The 22,340-nt window shown below is 40.5% G+C and overlaps 1 protein-coding gene across 13 annotated transcripts in view; it reads left to right on the top strand.

Moving 5' to 3' along the window:
- The first annotated feature begins 9,990 nt into the window (after positions 1-9,990).
- Positions 9,991-22,340, top strand: part of NRXN1 (neurexin 1) — a 1,062,013-nt gene continuing 1,049,663 nt past the window's right edge. For all 13 annotated transcript variants that reach the window (XM_072140344.1, XM_072140342.1, XM_072140343.1 and 10 more), the window contains exons 1-2: positions 9,991-10,147; positions 11,863-13,138. In XM_072140344.1, the coding sequence (XP_071996445.1) occupies positions 12,415-13,138 (724 nt within the window). In that variant the 5' untranslated portion in view covers positions 9,991-10,147; positions 11,863-12,414. The remainder of the gene's footprint in view (positions 10,148-11,862; positions 13,139-22,340) is intronic.

Below are 22,340 nucleotides of genomic sequence, written 5' to 3'. Positions count from 1 at the left end.
AGGCCTAAGGGGGGTCCCTACCTATTACATGGATGCTAAATGTGTACCCTGTCTTGGCTTAATTCTTTGGCGGGGGGGGGGGGTCCTCCACCAGATTTTGCGCCCAGGGCCCCTCACCAATTTTAATCCAGCCCTGTCTGCACCCTTTTAATGACACCCTTAAAGAGGTATTGGGTATGTCATAAACGCATGATAGGTACGTGTCCCACCTCTGATGTCCACTATATTGAGAACGAGCATCCTGTGGCCAGGCTTAATGGAGATTTTGATGAGCGTGCACAGCCCTTCTCCTTTAAGGTCTGCAGGAGCAACAAAAATGTCTGTGTCTGAAGACATTTCTGGTTGTATAGAAATTAAAATTACTAAGAAAATCAGTGTCCTGAATGCAGAAAGATCTTTATTTAAAGGGGTTCTTCACAAAAATTTATCAGAGAAATAACATGACTCTAATATTGTTAATCATATAGTATTTACCTTGGTAAAACTTCTGTAAAGATTTCCTTTCAAGGGATTGTTGTCCCCAATCGGATTGGTGGGGCCAAATGCCTGGACCCCTACAAGCAGTAGTGGATTACAATATAGGTAGTTTGGGTAGTAGTCCAGGGGCCAAAGCCTTCCAGGGGGCTCATGGCCACCTAAATTCGCCAGGGGGGCTTTATCCATGGAAATCCTATTACATCTGTTCCTGCCTTCGATACACATGTGCACAAGAGCCATTTCAGGACCTTTCAAGGTCCTCCAAAGGTCCTGAAACCACAGATTGAGAGCAGCTGAAGGGACAAATCCTCCATTCCCCAAGGAAGTGATTCCAGACTTGTAGGGGCTATAATATTCCTACAGCCCAGGGTTCATGGTCGCCTTGGTCTGCCTATGTTCACAATCATGAGGATAAATCGCCAGGGCAAGTAAGGAGCCCTAAAAATCAATTCAATACTTCTTCAGTTTAACTGCCCTTCTTGTGCTCTAAGAGAAACGGCGCCATCTTTTTTCCAAGGGCTACATGTGGTATTGCAGCTCCGACAAATTCTTAAATCCCTCTTTCTAAGAGAATTCACATCTCTTTTAGCTGATAAAACTGTATATCAGGTTCTGTGAAATATTTTGCATCCACAAAAATAAAAATTATTATTAGAATTATGAATAATATAAGGATGATTAATCCCAATGTATCTGACTACAGATTTGTTGTCCTTTTTTATTTTATTACAACCCACAGCTTAGTAGCGTTGATGCGTTCAGAAGAGTCATATATTAAGAACTTGGAGAAGAGACCTCCATGAGACAAGAAGCCGTCTATACATACAGTATAGAGAAGGTGTAGTATATACTGTACATGTGAGTTGTATAGAGCTGTCTCTGGTTCTCCTGCTGATTTACAGGCACAGTCCAGTAGAGGTCTCCAGTCACAGAGCGCTGAAGACAAGGCATGTAATAGGAAAAACAGATTCTGGAGGAAAAAAGCAAAATGCTGCAAAGTGTTATCAAGAAAAATGCTAAAACCCTGCGGGTGACTCTTACTCTATGCATAATACGAAGATAATTCATAACATATACTATGAAATTCATAGTTTATTTCGAATAAAAAGATAGAGAGAAATAGATAGATGATAGATAGATAGATAGATACAATAGATAGGAGATAGATAGATAGATACAATAGATATATAGAAGATAGATAGATACAATAGATAGATAGATAGATGATAGATAGATAGATAGATAGATAGATAGATAGATAGATAGATACGATAGATAGATAGATAGATAGATAGATAGATAGATAGATAGATAGATACAATAGATAGATAGATAGATAGATAGATAGATAGATAGATAGATAGATAGATAGATAGATAGATAGATAGATAGATGATAGATAGATGATAGATATGAGATAGATAGATAGATAGATAGATAGATAGATAGGATAGATAGATAGATAGATAGATAGATAGATAGATAGATAGATAGATAGATAGATAGATAGATACGATAGATAGATAGGAGATAGATAGACAGATAGTTGATACTAGCTAATGTCAGATAGTGTGAGAAAGTGAGAGGTGTCGTGTGGGAAAACTGCTATCTGTCCTACAGGCAGGTAAAAGGTACATGTTAAAAGCCCTCGAATCGTCTGAAGTAACCCAAGGGTTAATGCAGAGATGTGGTAAGCAGGAGACATGGCAACAAAAGTGTATTAGACCATATCGCAGATATGCAGGACAGGGTGGCGGACATCATGCCCATCGTCAAGGGACATATGGAGGAGGCACAAAGAACCCAAAGCCGGGTTCATAACAGGTCAGCAAAAATAAGGACCTTTAATCCCGGTGATCGTGTGTTGGTGCTAGTCCCCAATGTAGAGAGTAAATTTCTCGCTGAATGGCAAGGAACGTATTAGGTTATAGAGAAGGTAGGAGAGGTGAACTACAGGATACGTCAGCCCGGACGGAGAAAACCCGAGCAGACTTATCATGTAAATCTGTTAAAGGCCCGAAAAGACAGAGAGAGTCTGCACACAGAGATGGTTCTGGCCAGTCCAACTACTGCGGCACCCTCACAGGCTGCAGATAAGCCTGTGCCGGATGCAGAACTGCGAATAGCCGATACCCTTACCGAAGGACAACAGCGAGAGGCTCGAGAGTTTGTAGCAAGGAATACAGATGTGTTCTCAGAGTTGCCAGGTTACACGTCTGTAATTAAACATGATATTGTCACTGAGCCAGGGGTAAGGGTAAGATTAAGGCCGTACCGAGTCCCCGAAGCTCGTAGACAAGCCATATCAGAAGAAGTTCAGAAGATGCTGAAGCTAGGGGTTATTGAGGAGTCCAAAAGTGAGTGGACCAGTCCAATTGTTCTAATTCCCAAACCTGATGGGACGTTGCGATTTTTAGAAAATTGAATGAAGTGTCTAAGTTTGATGCCTATCCTATGCCATGGGTTGACGAGCTTATAGAGAGACTAGGGGAAGTTTGTTACTTCACCACCCTGGATCTGACCAAAGGATATTGGCAGGTACCTCTGACAGATAGGGCTAAAGAAAACACAGCTTTTACAACCCCTGAGGACCACTGTTCGGGTTTCATGAGGCCCCCCACCTGTAAATAGAACTGTAAATAGAGTCTGCAGCTAATGTCTGCAGAGTATCTCATGTCTGTATTATATGTTCTAGTGTCTGCAGTGTCTGGTTGAGCTTTGCTGCTAGAAATGAGCTGTTCTGCAAAGGGGCAGTGCTTTCTTCTCAGATAACGCCACCTTTGGGAGTGTTTTTGCGCCCGTTTTTGCACCTAAATGAAAACGTTGCAAGTGATTAATATCATTAGGCGCAGCAAAACATCTGGATTGCTGGATAAATGAGGGAAAGCTGGTTATTTTTGCTGCGTGGCTAGTTTCGTGTTTAGTCGCAAAAATGGCGCAAAAACGGTGCGCCTGAATGAAAAGGCGCAAAAACAACAGAAAAAACAAGTGATACATGTGGCCCATAGTGTTAAAGCCACATAGGAGATAGGCCTCAGCCTATTTCGATGATATCATCCTCATCTTCAGCCATGACTGGGAGAGTCACTTGGCCCAGGTACAGGCCGTAGTAAACTCTCTAAGGGCAGCCGGCTTGACGGCAAACCCCAAGAAATGTGCGGTGGGGTATGTGATCAGTCAAGGCATAATTAAACCTCAGGTCAACAAGATCGACCTTATCCAGGGTTGGCCTCAACCAATGAGCACCAAACAAGTCAGGGCGTTCCTGGGCATTGTTGGGGAACTACAGACAATTTATACCAAACTTTGCCACAGTATCCGCTCCCCTGAAAAAACCTGCTGAAGGGTAAAACATCTGTCATGGTGCGATGGAATGAACAGGCAGAAGGTGCTTTTCAGGCATTGAAGTCTGCGTTGTGTGGATCTCCCGTTCTCATTACGCCAAACTTCAAGAGAGAGTTTATTGTGCAGACGGATGCGTCAGATGTAGGGCTGGGAGCTGTCCTGTCTCAGGAGGTGAATGGAGAAGAACACCCCATTACCTACCTGAGCAGGAAACTCACGCCAGCAGAGAAAAATTACCATATAGTAATGGGAAGCGACACATGCAGGATCTCGGGCGCACCATCTTGGTGAATCGCGCTGGACTTCATCCTTGTCAGACATTCCGGATCGGGGATCGCGACAGGACTGGGTAAGTAAATGTGCCCCATTGTCCGGATTTAGCATCCACATCCTGACATGTTGTCCATTCAGCTCCATTCCTTACCAGTCTCCAGATGTCTCCTAGCTGTCACTTAATGGAAAACATCTTGTTTACATAGAAAAAGCTGAAAATCCACACAGACCGGTCCTTGTTTTCGCACAGTTTTACTGCGTTTCATGGTATCCGTGTAGGTAACACAGCAGTGCATCTACCTCAAAGCTGCTGACAACTTCCTCTTAAATTGACTTCAGTAAAAGTCAAATTAATCTGATTTGTTCTGAACCCAAATTTCAGATAACCCCTAAAGCAATAAACGACAACATACATTGTTCTGTAATTTTGATCACCCGTGTACATATTGATGGAGGTCACATTTCAGCAGCCAAGGATGTGGAGCTGTGCGCATGCAGTACATCCATACATCACTTATACTCCAAGACCCTCCCTGCTGCTCCCTTCCTATTAAGATGCTTGAATGTGGTAATTGGAAAATGGAGAACAATTCACCTAAATGTGAAGATGCAAAGAAGAAAATCATTTCAAGAAAAGTCAAAACCGAAACATTGGGGCAGATTTACTTACCCGGTCCATTCGCGATCCAGCGGCGCGTTCTCTGCGGTGGATTCGGGTCCGGACGGGATTTATTAAGGCAGTTCCTCCGCCGTCCACCAGGTGTCGCTGCTGCGCTGAAAAGCATCGGAACGCGCTGGAGTTTACCGGCTCGGGCTGAGTGAAGGTAAGTGCAAGCTCCGCGACAGATTTTTTGTTTTAAATGCGGCGGTTTTTCCGAATCCGTCGGGTTTTCGTTCGGCCACGCCCCCCGATTTCCGCCGCGTGCATGCCAGCGCCGAAGCGCCCCAATCCGATCGCGTGCGCCAAAATCCCGGGGCAATTCAGGGGAAATCGGCGCAAATCGGAAATATTCGGGTAACACGTCGGGAAAACGCGAATCGGACCCTTAGTAAATGACCCCCATTGTGATATATCTATTACATTTCATTACATGCTGCAATTTTTATGTATTCATCTCTCTCATAAATGGAACCTGTCACAAAATAAACTACCAGTCCCCTCAGGTAGGGTATAACATACCCTAAAAAAAAGTCTCCTCCACAATCAGGCAAATATGACTCTTTTCATCCCATTTTCACACGAGTCAAGATTAGAGGCTGCAGAGGTAATGTCACTTCAGAAGCCCCTGTCTTCTATTCTGTAGTACATAGAAACTTGATTTTTTTTGTCAAATTAAAGATAAGCTTATGGTTCTGTGAGGAACAGATCTGGACATTCAGGGAGTTAAAAAAGAGTCGGGAACTGGATCTTTATCTGTAACTTGCATTCTATGTACAGTAGTCCTATAGAACACAACATATGGGCTTCAGAAGTGACACTGCACCTGCAGCCTCTAATCGTGACTCGTCTCATGTGAAAATGGGACAAGAAGAGTCATATTTGTCTGACTATTTATCTCATATTTGTCTATGTATTCCTTCCAACTTCTTCCTATCTTCTAGCTATCTATTATCTACTCATATTTGTCTCCCTATCTACTGTATTTATCATCTATCTATCGTTTTATCTCTCATTAGGGTAGATAGACCATATGTGCATCCTGGCTATCTGCGTAATGGCCCGCCGCCCTCTGAAAGCAGCTTTGTACAGTTTATAAAATTGCACGTGGGGTCTCTGGTAGTGAAATGATTCACAATTAGCAGCAGATTATGGATTATGAGAAATATGAGTGAAGGCTTCTTGATAATCCATGGGAAAGGAAGTGACAGATGCTTCTATTATGTGTCTGCACTGTAACTGTACTGCCTCATACATAGCTGACTATTTTATCTTCTTTACTATCTATTTATCTATCTATTATCTTTCTATCTATCTACCGTAAGAAAAGATCCCAAGAGAAAATGGGTAAACAAAAATAAAAAGCGGGTGCACGCCTAAGAGGGCCGGGCATCAGGTCCTTCAGTTATAAAGACAAAGGGAAAAAAGGCAGCACACCAGATTGTAGTGAAAAAATACCTTAGTGGATTTATTCCTTGTGAAAGAGCAACGTTTCAGCTCCAAACAGTGAGAAAGGATCACTGTTTGGAGCCGAAATGTTGCTCTTTCACATGGAATAAATACACTAAGGTATTTTTTCACTACAATCTGGTGTGCTGCCTTTTTTTCCTTTGTCTATCTATCTATCTATCTATCTCCTATCTATCTATCTATCTATCTATCTATCTATCTATCTGAATATTTATCTATTAATTTTTCACAGCAGAAACCAAGGGCCACATGTATCACTCGTTTTTTCTGTTGTTTTTGCGCCTTTTCATTCAGGCGCACCGTTTTTGCGCCATTTGTGCGATTAAACGCCAAACTGGCCGCGCAGCAAAAATAAGCAGCTTTCCCTCATCTATTTTACCAATCCAGATGTTTTGCTGCGCCTAATGATATTCATCACTTGCAACGTTTTCATTTAGGCGCAAAAACGGGCGCAAAAACACTCCAGCCCGAAGGTGGCGTTATCTGAGAAGAAAGCACTGAGCCCTTTGCAGAAGAGCTCATTTCTAGCAGCAGAGCTCATCCAGACACTGGAACATATAATAGATACATTAGATACACTGCAGACAGGAGCTGCAGACTCTATTTACAGTTCATCACCTTCTATTTACAAAACATTCTGCAAAACGCTGAGCTCAGAGCAAGAGAGGAGAGAAGTTTGCACAAGTTTGCAGAATGTTGCAGATACTACCAACAAGTGTCCCCCATGTAATTCTGCACAGTGTCTGAGGGGGATACTGTGCAGAATTACAGGGGTGCAGCAGGAGACCAGCACTGGGGGATCCCCTCCAGGAGAAGCCCCTGCTGAGGAGGTCACTGGGTGCTGGGTGTCACACACCTGGGTGCTGCTGTGAGTGTTATCTTCATTCTGGGATGTGGGAGAAGCAGAGAGGAGCTTGTAGCAGGATCACATGTAAGTGCCCGAATCTAACATTGCGCCTAAACTGCGCCAAAATTGCGCCTAAACTGTGTTAAAGTAAAGTGATTAATAAGAGGCAGGAAATATACTTATCACAGATGGTTGTAGCTTGTGATAATTCTGGCAAAACAGTGCGCCTGAATTTAGGTGCAACTACTACACTTAGGCGCACAAAAGTGATAAATGTGGCCCCAAGTCCCATATTCTAAGCCTGTAAATGTCTACAGGTATTTCTCATGCAAAAATGGAATTCATTCCTACACCATATATTGGCCCACGCAGGGATGTGTCTTCATGAAATATATTCCACTGTTGCATGAAATGCTGGTGGAGGACTTCTATTCATCTACTGCTCCATATCTATCTATCATTATATCTATCTATCTATCTATCTATCTATCTCTCTCTCTCTCTCTCTCTCTCTCTATCTATCCATCCATCCATCTCTCTCTCTCTCTCTCCATCCATCCATCCATCCATCCGAATAAGGCTCACTTTGAGCCAAAATGTTGCAGCATCCTGTGCATATGGAATAAAAGGACCACTAATTCATCCATATTTGGACTCTTTGGAGTTCTGCTTATTTTCTATTTTTGGATCTATCTATGTATCTCTCTCTATCTGTCTATGTTTGGAATAAACTCGTCAGCTTTTTGGATTCAATGGAATGGTTTGTGCTGTATCATTTTTTTCAAAACATATTTGCACCCTTCCCACTCTTTTGGGATCTTTTAACACAGTGTTGCTGTGGTTCGGGCACAGGATAAAGTGCAGCTCTGTGGTAGGATGGACCTTGAATAGAACCAAGCCGGAGCACAATGCACCCAGCAATTGCAACCACACTGCCAGAGCCTCCTGATAGATCCAATGGGTGCAAGGGGTGGGGTGTGTTTCATACATGTCTTTATCTCTAGTTTTTTTGTCTATCTCCTTATCTACATATCCTCCACTATGCATCCACATATCTCACCATGAATCATCTATCTATCCATTTATAAATCTATCTCTCAATTCAAATTCAATTCAATGAAGCTTTATTGGCAGGACCAAATACAAGTTAGCACTGCCAAAGCATTTATACAATAAGGGATTGTGGAGACAAAGGTGGGGTGCAGGGTCATGGGGAACATTATGAAGGGGGTCATGGGGTGTGGGATTATTATAGTCTATCTTTGATCTTTTATCTATTATCATATCTCCTCTCTTTTAAAATCTATACAATCATCATCTGAATTCTAATGGCCATCCTCCTAACTGATATATATCTTTCTATCTTATATCTATCTATCCAGCTATCATCACTCTATTATCTACCTATTGATTTACACATATCATCTGTATTCAAGTCTCTTCCCATTTAGCTCTATTTCTTTCTATTATCTATGTAAAGATCTATAATTCTAATATCACTTGAACTACACATCCATCTTTATCTCTCCATGTACATATTTCTATTTAGATAGAACTTTTTATAGCAATGTTCTATCTATCCACCTACTCAATTCAATTCAAAGAAGCTTTATTGGCAGGACCACATACAGTTTACCATTGCCAAAACGTTTATAAAATATTGGATTGTGGGGGATAAGGTGGGGTACAGGGTCATGGGGTACAGGATGAATGGGGACATAGGGTTTGGGGGGTTATTATAGTCCATGACATCACATGTCTCTCAATCTATGGAAGTCTCATCTATCTATCTATCAAGATATCAGCTATCACTTTTAGATATATTTTTTGGAGTGCCGCTTTTGTCATGTTCCATCTATCTCTCTACCAACCATCACTAGCTGTTCTCTATTTCCTTTATGTATCTATCTCATATCTATTAAGACCCAAAACATCCCACTTGGGCCAAATCTCGAGAGATCTCCAAGTCACATAATAATGAGAACTAACTCATGATGAATCACTATCTCATATCTATGCAGCACTATTCTATCTACATATCTATCTATCTCATATCTATCTATCTCATATCTATCTATCTATCTATCTATCTATCTATCTATCTATCTATCTATCCATCTATCTATCCATCTATCTATCTATCTAATATCTATCTATCTATCTATCTATCTATCTCATATCTATCTATCTATCTATCTATCTATCTATCTATCTATCTATCCATCTATCTATCCATCTATCTATCTATCTATCTATCTATCTATCTATCTATCTATCTATCCATCCATCCATCTATCCATCTTTTTATCTATCTAATTTACCTGGCATCTAGCTAGCTATCCCATGTCTATCTATCTATAATCACTAGGTGTTATTTATGTATGTATCTATCTTATATATAGGATGCAATGTTTTATCTATCTATCTTGTCTCTATTATTACTAGATGTTCTGTATCTATGTATCTATCTAGCAATGTTCTATCTACCTATCTTTCTATCTATCCATCTATCTACCTACCTGACAATAGTTAGTATTATCTATCTATCGATCTATCTATCTATCTATCTATCTATCTATCTATCTATCTATCTATCTATCTATCTCCTAGGTGGTGTCAGCTAGCTATCCGATATCTATGTAGCTATGACTGCTCTCTATCTGTGTATTTATCTGTCTTATAACTAGTTAACGATCTATCAATCATCGCTAGCTGTTCTCTATGTAGCTCATATCTATGTAGCAATGTATTATCTATGTATCTATGACTCCCCCCTCCAGGCTCTGTACATGTTCTGGTCCCTGGGGTCCCGGTCGCCTCTCCCGTGCTGGTGTCGGAGCGGGTCGGCGCTGTCCGCGGTGCTGCTGCTGCTGCAGAGCCCAGGAGGCCCCGCCCCGGTCTGCAGACGGACAGCGGCCGCGTCACGTGCCCCTCCCTCCCTCCTCCGTCCCCTCCCTCACTCCTGGAGACGGGAGCACAAGCCTGGAGCCGCTGAAAAGGCAGAGCTGTCTTTATCCGGAGACCTGGGCAATTTTCCTTGACAAGAGCCATTGCAGGGATAGGGAACCCGCCTGCAGGTAAGGAGAGTGCTGCATCCCTCGCTCTTCAAGGGGATGCTCTGCCTGTGTCTGGGAGGAGGATGATGGGAGTGATGCTCTGGGCTGGGTGCGCACAGCATATTGAGCAGGTAGCACTGATGCTGGGAGATGATGGAGCAGAGGTAATGTCCCCCCTTATGGCCCCTGCTGCCCCTTTATCTGCAACCCTCTTGTTTTTGCAATGTCTATGCGACGGAATAATGAAGAAAATTTGGGAGGGGTGGCTGGATTAGACAGAAATTGGATGTGTTGCACCCCTAGTGCTATATCTCCGCTGCATTATCTTCTGCTTCTCCCATTCTGGGGGAAGAGGGGGGTGAAAGATAGAAGTAAATCCAGGGCTTCATCCAACTGCAGACAGATCAAGAAAATCAATCAATCCGGCAGGGGATGGAGGTGGAAGAAGAAATATGATGATGAAATGAGAGGAAAGATTTATGGGATGCAAGAGCCCCGCTGATATGATGGGTATTATTCCATCCTTGGGGTCTTGGGAAGCTCCTAGAGAAGTCTGAGCCATAAGGATTCCCCCCAAAGGATTGTAAAATGCCAAATCTATGAATGTAGATGATTGTCGAGAGGCGTTGTGACCTATTGGTGGTGTAGATGTGACAGGTCAACTTAAAATGTTATTATTCCCCTTGTCCTGTGGTGTAGCCTATACACCGGGATTATTGCACCGATTTTACCGATAGGGGAACTGATGAATTGGTTATGATGGTGGATAATCCATCCATAATATATTCTATTTCCATATCTACAAGAAGAGGCTCCTTGCTTGCAGACATAATCACCTAGTGGATTTACCGTATAGAGCTGTATTAGAAGGAGAGATCCTGCTGGTGGTGCCACCTCTGTGCCTTATGCAGGAACTTTGCCCGTTGGCATTTCTCGAAAGAACGTGGCGGTTTCAGGGATCACCTTGTTCTGGTCATTTGTGGTTACAGCTCGTCCTTTAGAAATGGCAGCTCGATGCGGTGTGTGCGATAAATTATAGATGGTTTCTTGCTTGTAAAAAAAAAAAAGGTGTTAATTAGACATCGAGCTGCCATGTCTAGGCTATAAATTAAGAGGGGGAAACGCATGTAAGAGGATTGTGCACCCGGCTACACTTTATTCTACCCTGTCCTTCTTTGTAGGGTCTCAAGGACCTAAAAATATTAAATTAAACTGGAGACAGATGTGGTGGTGGACTGTCGCCTTCTTAAAGCTCACGAGTGAGAGATGTGACAGCTGTACTGATGATCGCAGAGGGTTTATACTGTCTAAAGAGTGTGCCGTCCTCTTAATAAGGAGTAAATTATTTGATGGGGGCAGGGATTAACCCTTTAGTAGGCGAGGGCCCTACGAGCTGAGAAAAGGTTAAGTGGACTGTAGGGTTAGGTAAGAATGAATGAGCCCAAATTGGATTTTCATTTGTTGTAGTAGCAATCATCTCAATACTAAAGGGGGTAATATTACCTGATATAGTGGTTACATATATTCAGTATCCCTTCGCATCCTGCCTCACCTTGTGCCGGGAAAATGTTGAAGGCACCTGCTAAGATGATGCTCTGCTCAACACAATAGTCTATAAGACACAGATGCAATGGATAAAGTCGCCAGCTGGGATAAGATGTGTCTGTGTTGTTGATACAATGTATCAAATGTATCCAATGATTGTTTACTATTTCCCTTTCTCAAATTGTTTTCAGATTGATGGGTTGTTTTAGATCACTTAGGACCGGGATCGCATTGTTGTTGTGGAAAGGAAAGAAGAAGAATCTTTAAGGTTTTCCCTTGTCAGATCCTTGATTCTGTGTGTAACATCGAATCATTTCTGCCTGACTGGGAGAGAAGGATCTTGGAACGCTATGAGTGATGATTCATGTCCTCTTTTGTAGTGTCATGGCATCTTGTCCATGATCTACACTTAGCATGGGATTTAAGTGACGGATAAGGAGACGACTTTGGGCTTAGCTTTTGGTAATCTAGGAAGAGGCTGATACAATTTGGACTTTACAGAAATATTGTTGAGAAAGAATTGGGAAGCCATCATGCACATTACCATGGAACATTAGAATTCGACACATATCATATTAATCAATTAATAAATTTGGCTGGTTGGTCAATTGCATTGTTGACTGACCACAGGTAGCCTGCTCAGAATCAAAAGGACTATAATATTTTGGATAGTTACCACAAAAAAAGGCAATCTGGAAGATCTACGCAATTTAAAGGACCCTGAAGACATTAAGTCATTAAAGATGGCTAGTGTTCTTAAACAAGGGGTCCTAATTATCTGGATGATCCTTATCCTTGGATGCATGGTAGATATTGGTTGTGGCCTGGAATTTCCTGGAACGGAAGGTCAGTGGACTCGCTTCCCCAAGTGGAATGCATGTTGTGAAAGTGAAATGAGTTTTAATATGAAGACCAAAAAATCAAGTGGACTTGTTATCTACTTTGATGATGAGGGTTTTTGTGACTTTTTGGAACTCATTCTATACGAAGGCAGGTTAAAGTTGAGTTTTTCCATTTTTTGCGCTGAACCAGCTTCTCTTCTGACGGACGTTGCTGTAAATGACAGCAATTGGCATTCCGTAGTGATCAAGAGAAATTTTAAGAACACTACGCTCATCTTAGACAAAGAGAGCAAATGGGTAGAAGTGAAGTCAAAGCGGAGAGACATGACGGTCTTCAGTAGTCTCTTTATAGGCGGGATCCCTCCTGAGCTAAGATCATCCACTTTAAAACTAACATTTCCAGCAGTCAAAGACCAGAACCCTTTTGAGGGATGGATAAGGGATGTCCGAGTCAATTTCTCCGATTCATCTCCCGTATCGAGCCACCTTGTCACCGTGGAGGACACTACAAACCCATGCGACAATGAACAAGTGTGTATGAATGGAGGAATTTGCTCAGTCGTTGACAAAGAAGCCACATGTGATTGCTCCAAGACTGGTTTCCAAGGCAAAGACTGCAGTGAAGGTAAGAATACATTCCCTTTGGTCCTAATTGTTCAGTCATATAATCGGCATACATGACTAAGCAGTTCAAGGGCACTTGCATGTTTGTAGATTTTTTTTTTGTTTTTTAGTTGGAACCCCTTTTTCCTAGCCAGTCCTTCTAATCGTTGCTTGCTCTTTATTTAAAATAGTTTATAGAGTGTTTGTCGTTCTGTTGGTTAAGACCCAAAAGGGAGGAAAAATGTAGGCCTTTGCATCACTCAGAAAAAAAAAAAATGGCGGACAGTTAAGTAGAGAAGATTCTTGCTGGATTTTGAGTAGAAGGTTTGTGGACTTTGTATTCGGAGCTCTTAACTTGCGTTTAGGCCTTCTGTTGGGTGTCAGGATGTATATAGCCCATGGAGGCCTCGGACAGATGCCATACATCATCATGCACATGAATCAAAAAGATAAAAAAATATATTTTTTTTGTGGTAGGCCTCTGTATGGGAAGACACAGTCAGCTGATCATTTATAAGCAGTTTAGACACTGGCATGCCAAGGTATTCTGACCAGAAGGTCTAAAGTGCTTCATTGCTCACCATCTGGTGAATGGTGGACTGTGTCAATGGACTTTATTATTTTTATAATATTTTTTAAATAAAAACCTCTTTAACATGTAGGATAGGATTAAACTACTCGCACATAGGCATTTAGCCAATAGGACATTCACAATAGTTATCTTAAAGGGGGTCAAAGAAACAAGATGGCCCTTAGGACCTCATGCCAAACTTGTAACTGGTCTCCTCACTTACTCTAAACCAAGAACCTTGATTCTTTTTTGGCATCAGGGCTTGGAAGTGACTTTGGAATCCCCCCCCCCCTACATGGACATCCCTGGTTATAAAAATTAACTTAAAAAGCAGAGTCCATCTGTACTATAATGAAAACCTGGTCTCTGGATACTCTCAGGGCCCCATGTTCACCTTCTATGTTCTAAAAGTCATCTATATTCTGGTATTAGAAGAGCAAGCTTGTATGGCTCCTGTCTACACGTGATTGGCAATTCCAAAGTTACACTCATTAAAGGCTACCTCCATTGATCTTGTTTGCTGCCTCTACAGGCAGAAGGGGGCCAGTGGCAGAGGTCACCGATTGAGTGGTTGATCTGGTTGGCTCGTCATTGCTTGAATGGTTTTTTATACATGTTGGTAAACAAAATAAGCAGGTGTTGCCTATTTGTGTTGTCCATTGTTAAAAAAAAGTCACATTTCAGATGGTTTTCTCTTTAGTTTACATTATCAACTATAGATGAGGTCAGTACTGGGAACCTTAAGTTACTTAATGGATCTATATATCCTAGAAACCGATCCTGTGTTACACTATGTGTATAACTGTACTTCTAGAATGGTTCCCATTGTTGTACAGAAATACTCCATTCAGGCCTAGTCACCATATTGTCTTGAGAAGTGCCATTCAAAAATGGAATAAATGAACTTTTCTTGATGCCCAGAGGCATAATGTTTACAGGGAGGACTCGATTTGTTGATGTATGATAGGACTAAGCTACAATGAATCACATATATTAAATTTGTTGAAGGCCTCATGTTGTTATGTACTATACAGTCCTTGTAGTCAAAGTAGGCCCTACATAATAAAGGGTTTGTATGGTAAAGATATAGATAATATTGTACCAATTTGTTTCCAATAAGTAGTAGTAGTAGTAGCAGTAGTGATAGGATATACACATATTGATGTGTTTGACATCTAAAGACAGGTAACTATGTGCCACTCATTATGGTGCCATGGCGTTGTCATGCCGTATCCTCCTTTTGACCCTTAATCTTAGCCCTATATAAACTAAAGTAGTAAAGTATATGTATCTAGTGTACAGTAACTTCAAACAAAAAGATAAAATTTTATGAATCTGACATAGTATAAATATACCATAGGATAACCAATTCCTGGGCCATTTTTTGGGGGCTCATCCACAGTCCAGTAGACTACCCATCACCTACCACTTTGAAGTTACCGGTAAAATTGACCCGTAAAAATAAAAATGAAATGAAAAAACGCCCGTGTATAATGTCATCTTTTGTCAACACTATATAAGGATGACATCTGTTGTCAAGACAATACGATGATGTCATCTGCTAGCATTTTACTGCTATTGCCACGTTGACCTACCTGACACGTCAATAGTCTGGTACAGGACAATCGGAAAAGGAAGGGGAACACTGGAAAGGCTTTGCTTGATATACCTCTAGTACTAAACCTCTTTTCATCTTATTCTCTTAAAGGGATGGTCAAAAGTTGAAAAGGCAGGTTTTTTTTCACAATATGCTCAAAGTGTTAAAAACTTAATAAAAGATCTCAATGTTCATTTGCTGTCCTAGAATCATTGAGTGATCTGTATTTTTTGCCGTCCCACAACACACAAATTGTCCACTCATCCAATCATTAGTTACAGCTGTGAATTGTCTTACCAGTGATTGGTTGAGCAGGAATTTCCTGTGTGTGAAGATGGGAGCAGGAAGTAGAGGCCAACAGGTAGAAGTGGTAGGTCAGTATGGTGAATATATGCTTTATATATGCCACTCTATGGAAGGTGGTCAATTTCGAGCGTAATCTAATACTATTTCAGTCTCCACATGGACTTCAGCCCCTCCATCATAGACCAGGAGAAATGTAAAATCTAATATATATGTGTATTTAACCCAAACCGTATAAAATATACCTCCAACTTTGAACACCGATTCCATATTTGCTGTGTTAGATGTCAAGTTAAGCTTCCCTTCGACTGAACATCAATATAATATTTATATCATATATCATAGGGTTAGGAAATCGTTGTTTTTTGGTTTCCAGTAATAAATTTAATTGCCAAAAAACTTAGATTGATTGAAAACGTGATCCTCTTTTTCATGGCCAGTTTACACTACTGCTCAAGTATGGTGGCTTTAAGGTTTTTTTTATTATTAGCATTATAGATGAGCAAATTTAGTATGAATCTGCCATTTTTTTAGGCATGGAAGCAAATCCATATCTTTTCTGATTTGATTCAGACAAATAGCTTCTAAATGATATTTGTTAAGATGAAAAGTTAATCGAAAATATATTTGGTTCAACTGAGGACCCCTATTTTCATGATTATGGGTGGAAAGGGGAGCAGTCTGATGCCATAGACACTTTCCCTAACCTGTAGATAGGTGTTAGGATTTTATCTAAGTGCCAGGCAAAAAAAGGTGAAAAAGTACTGGCAGTGCTGCAGTGAATAAGCCCCGTCCAGATCTGCTCCTCCCACATGTGCCACAGGTCACTTCTGAAGGTGCTCAGCTCCAAATGTACACAGAATGTATCCAGTCGCAAATGTAGAGAGTAATGAAGCGGCACTCACCAGAACGTGTTCAATCCTTTATTAGAGCACAGTGGCAACAAGAACAAAAATACAACCGTGACTGGTAATGGGCCGTTTCGCGGTGCACAGGCTCTTTCTCAAGCCTACAAAGCGCAATCTCTTAGATGAAATCTATAGTACGGATGCAGCACTGGTTAACATGACTTAAAGGGAATCTACCACCAGGATGAAAGATTGTAAACCAACCACACTGACATACTCGTGTGTGCCCCCTCTGGCAGGATCCGGTATTCTTTTAGCATGTTATGCCATGGCTTTAAAAGTCATGAAAATTAGCCTAAGGGGCTTTGGGGTCAATTAAGATCTATGGGGCTCGGAGCCCCTTAGGCTCATTTGCATAATTTTTAAAGCCTTTATTTTCTAAAAAACAAGGGCATAACAAGCGTGGATCCTGCCAGAGGGGGCACACAGCAGCATGTATTTGTGCTTGGTTTACAATCTTTGATCCTGGTGGTAGATTTCCTTTAAACTCATTTAGTTATCACAGAAAATGTTCAGATTCCTCTATTCACTTACACTACAAACTGAGTTATCAGGTCTGGTTAATGGGTTCAGTCAGTCATGTTATCCAGTGCTGCATCTGTAAATCTACCCTCAGTATGCCCCCCCAATGATTATATAGTTTTATATATAAAAAAACACAGATGATTGGATTGGATTGAATTGGATTGACTGCAGCGTTGAGGGTGCAGTCACACGTTGCAGTTAAAACTGCATAGCAATCAGGTTTGAGGTGGTTTTAGGTGCAGTTTTGTCAATTTCCCAGGTGAAAGACATGGACTGAACGAGTGAATTTGATTTTGAAGGAGAAAGCTGTTCCACAAATGTCATTCACCTGTTGATTTGATGTCTTTTACTTGTTAAAATAAGTAATATCCCCTAAAACCAACCCAAAACTAATTGGGATGCAGTTTTAACTGCAACGTGTGACCGCAGCCTCAAGCTCAACATTTTTTTTCACTAAATGTTTTTATGGTATTTTGTATAAATAAGTATTAAAGATTTGTTTCATATTTTTCGGCTAATTTCCTGTGCAGCTAACAAATTTGCTTTGAAAAGAAATTTCTAGGCTCATTCCTGGCGAAAATCAATATCTGTGAAATATTTAGCTGTAATTGGAAATAGCTGTTTGTTATGAATGCCAATAATGCTGCACTTGTGTTTTGAGGACATGAAAGATTAATACATGTGTGAAGAGTCATTAGAATTAGCCTGTGGTCTCGCTCCTATGTTCTCAAGGCTGATCTCTAATGACATTTGTTTCAGCCAGCGGAAGACGAAACATATGGCATGAACGTTGCGACTTGCATAATTAACACCAAAGCTTCATCGCGATTGGTATTTTTGCGTTATTTACAATGGCATAGGACCAATCAGTGCCCGACGGAGGTACATGGACCCGCCATCCGTGATAAAGCTGAGGGCCCATCCTTCATATATTCAGAATCTAAGAATCTCTGTGTAATATTTGTCATAAATGAGATCCACTAATCGCTAATATCTGGGAATGACTCAATAAGACATAGACACCATAATATTAGGTGATTACTCTGCTCACCTCCAGTTAGGGTGTCTTCTGATGGACTATGGAGACCATGTGTCTCAGCTTCGACCCAGGATACTCTGGTATTAGGCTCTGGAACCCTTTTAAATTTAATCTACCACCAGGATCAAATATTGTAAGGAACACTTACATGCTGGTGTGTGCCCCCTCTGGCAAGATCCTCTCTTCTTTTAGCTTCGTATGCCATCATATTTACCAAAAAAGGCTTTAATAATTATGGAAATGAGCCGGAGGGGTTCCAGGCCCCATAGATGTTAATTGAGACTGGAGCCCCTAAGGCTCATTTGCATGATTTTCAAAGCCCTTTTTGTAAAATGGGCATACAAATCTAAAGGAAGAGCAGATCCTTCCAAAGGGGGCACACACCAGTGTGAGCCCCCTCTGGAAGTGTAAGTGTACTTGGTCTACAATCCTTGATGTGTTGGTAGATTTCCTTTAGCTTAGATAATCAAATAACTGAACAGAATGCACAAAATGCCACCCTAACTAAAGGCAAGTTATTAGATGAGCGGCCAACCCCTGCACTTTGACACACTTTAAATGGACAGTCAGCTCCTGCCACTTTGATAGTAGTGTAGATTTGTACCGTGTTAGCCATGGAGAGCAGAAGAAGAGTGAACTTCACTCTTCTCCTGCCACTTTGACACATTTTTAATGGCAGTGAATGGATAAATAGTCATATCTTGCCACTTTGAAACAATTTGAGGGAAAGTGATTGGATGCACAGTTATCTCCTGCCACTTTGACACAATTTAAAGGCCAGTGATTGGATGCGCAGTGCAGTGACTGAATAAACAGTAATACCCTTTCTATCAAGATGGACCAGGAGGAAGAAGCTTTTAAGAGACATGGGAAGTGGTGAAACGGGATTGTTGAGATTACTGAAGGGAGCGTTGCTACTTTTATTATTATAAGTCAAAGCTATAGAAGGATTTTTTTTTGCTCTTTGTTATCTTTTTGGGGGTTGGTCTAAGACTAACTAGGGTGAAGCTCACTATGCTTCTGTGGTGTTTAGGTAGAGCAGATAAGGTCTCCCTTAGTCTACCCAAGCCCCCCAAAACTTTTTTTTTAATTAAAACTTAATGTAGCACACACAATATTCATATGACACAGTATATGAATACAGTACCATATCATTAGGTAACATTTTTGTCATATGTGCTTATAAAAAAAAGAATGAATAAAAAAATAATCTATATCCTTTAGTGGCCATACTAAGTATTGCAGCTCTTTTTTATGGAGTCAATTTGATGGATTGGCTATTCAGATGCCAATCAGGCAATGAGTCTTGGTTGTGTGGAACACACCCATACCCTGTACCCAAATGGAAACTTTTGGTCCGTTCAACTCTAGTGCTGGGGGCCATAGTGGGGAGCTGAGAATATGACCCGGACTGATCTAGTATTGGCCAATTTCTAAGATGTGGTACATTATCACGAAAATAAAATTCTGGAAAGCTCCAATAAATTTTTCCATAATTTCTTGTCATTTACTAACCGTATGTATTACATTTTAATCCTTAAATCCAGCCACCACGTATGAAACGTATATTAGGAAAGCTATAATTTTCAGATTGCCCTACTTGATTCCATTCAGATATTAGCGGGGAGCCCGAAGAGCGCTGAACTTTGATCATTTTTTTTAAACAGTTATAATATACATCTGAGAAACAATTAACCTTTAACGCTACAGAGGCAACGGCTAAATTAAATTCTCTATTTCCTTCAAGAAACGGGAGCTGAGATGGCTATAATGACTCATAAAACACTTTTTTTTTATCATCTGTAGAATATGTATAAAATGGGATTATGTCCAATTAAAAGGGGTTTTCTGGACCACACAGGAACACAAGTGTCCTGCAAGAATACGTAAAGGCAGATTCCTAAGAAAACTTTTGAATTGATCAAAGATTTAGGTTGCTTTTTGAGCTCTTTATAAAATTTACGGGTCTTACCGACTGGTATCCAGGGGCTGCAGTGCAACAAATTTTTGTGGCTTTACATAGTCTTTCTTTTTGCTTGGTCCCACCAACTAAGGACACTGTTAAAAAGTTCAATGACTGATTATACATCAGTACAAGGTGGAGTCCCAAAAATGTGAAATCTGAGCAATAAAATTATACTTTTTTATAAAATGTTTTTAAAAAATATTTTCAGTTTGACAAAGGCTGGTGTGCCCGAAACATCACATTGAGGAATATTGGAGCCATAAATAAATCTTCTCCTAAGGGCAGCATTTCATAAGTGTTATTTTTTGACACTTTTAGTTTTGTTTGGTTTTTACAATTTGAAAGGGGTGGGAACCTGAAATAAGAGTACCAACGCCCATCGAGCTGCACTCCAAACTTTTTTAAAGATTTTATGCAAAATGTGATTTAAGTCTCATGTACACAAACAATTTTTGGGCTGCAAGCAACAGGCCGTGTGCAGATTTCCATTAAAAATAACCGGCTTGGTGTGGTCAGACATGGTTCATGCACTGCACTGCTGTCAATGTCCATTATAGAAATTTTTTTCTTCACCTTTATTTATTTCATATTTTATTTTTACATTATAGGATGTCCAAAAAATCAAAAACTTTCAATGGAACATCTTTAACATAATAATCACATAACACCTTACCCGTCTCTCCCTTCACCAAACCCACCCATTAATAGAAGTTAATGTAGCCCTTTTGACACTCTCTATACACGTGACTTGCTGACAACACAACTTTATGGTTGTGTTCATTAAACGTAAGACTGAAAAACAAAGTACAAGTTATATAGACACAAACGGTAGATGGTTGGTATACGTGAATGCCAACTTTCATAACCAAGAACCCCACCTTAAATCTCACATAAGTATTGATGTCAAATCTTTTTGAATTGAGAAATTATAGTTCTGTCCCATGATAAAGCTTCACCAATAGTTACTGTATTTATATGGACAATGTCCTTCTCATATGCAATTTTTTTATACTTTTTATTTTAATTGGCAGGAGTAACACTGACTATGAGTGTAATGAGCTGTTTTGGGTACCCTTTGAGACCTGTGAAATATATGTTAATTACATAAATCTAATTATTAAAATGTTTTGCAAAGAAGGGTTAGATAATTATCTTTGTCACTACTATATTTTAATTGGAAGAAATGTGACTCCTTCATCATTTGGGTTCACTTGAAATATCTATCTAAGTTTTTTCCTAAGTCTAATCATTACCACATTTACATATATAAATAATGAACATTACAAAAATATAAAATTGCACTGAATTGACTCAGAAGTTGGATTTAAATAAGACGTTATACATTTGTCATATAAAAAAACAGACAGTATTAACTTAAAGGGGTTGTCCACTTTCAGCAAATAAATAGTATTGTTTATGTAATGAAAAGATATACAATTCTCCAATATACTTTCTGTATCAATTCCTGATTGGTTTTCTAGATCTCTGCTTGCTGTGGATAAACGCCAATCCCCTGTCATGTGATGTCACACAGGTGCCCGGCTCGTTTTATCACAGAGAGTAATCAGAGCTGTGCATTATAATGAGCCGCGCACCTGTGTGACATCACATGACCATGGATTGGCTTTTATCCACAGGAAGTAAACAATGGAGCTTCCTGTTGAAGGCCAACAAGCAGACATCTGGGGAAACCATGAGAAAATGATACAGAAAGTATCATGGAAAATTGTATAACTTTTTAGTACAAAAACAATAACAACTATTTGCTGAAAGTGGACAACCCTTTAGAGAGATTCTCCTATAGTAGGAAGCGACGGCACTTTGCTTGACGAGGCTACAGTACTAAAGACTAAGTCCATGTATATACTTCATACTCTAGCGCAGTGGTGGCGAACCTATGGCACGGGTGCCAGAGGTGGTACTCAGATTCCTCTCTGTGGGCACCCGGCCATCACCCCAGCACACCAGACAGGACGCAAAGAATCTTCGTGCAGTTCCAGGCAACTTAAAAGATGCTGTACAGAGCTGAATTTTCTTTGGAAGACCTCCTGCGGGCCCCATGATTCTCTGTGTGACACTGGAAAGAAGCTAAAATGTTGCAAATTTTCCATCTCTCTACAGTGTTGGTGTCCTCCGGAGGCCAATATGATTGTTGAAGAACAGGGAGCAATAAGTTACTGCTTTAATTTTTGGTTGGCACCTCCCGATAAATAATGGGGGTTTTGGGTTGCTTTTTGGGCACCTGGCTGCTAAAAGGTTCGCCATCACTGCTCTAGCATATCTGAAGTAGAATACCATTGTAAGACTAAGTTTGA

This window comes from Engystomops pustulosus, chromosome 3 (genome assembly GCF_040894005.1).
Source record: "Engystomops pustulosus chromosome 3, aEngPut4.maternal, whole genome shotgun sequence".
In the NCBI taxonomy this organism is placed as follows: domain Eukaryota; kingdom Metazoa; phylum Chordata; class Amphibia; order Anura; family Leptodactylidae; genus Engystomops; species Engystomops pustulosus.
The sequence above is the reverse complement of the archived record's forward strand: the minus strand, read 5'-3'. Positions and strand labels throughout refer to the sequence as shown.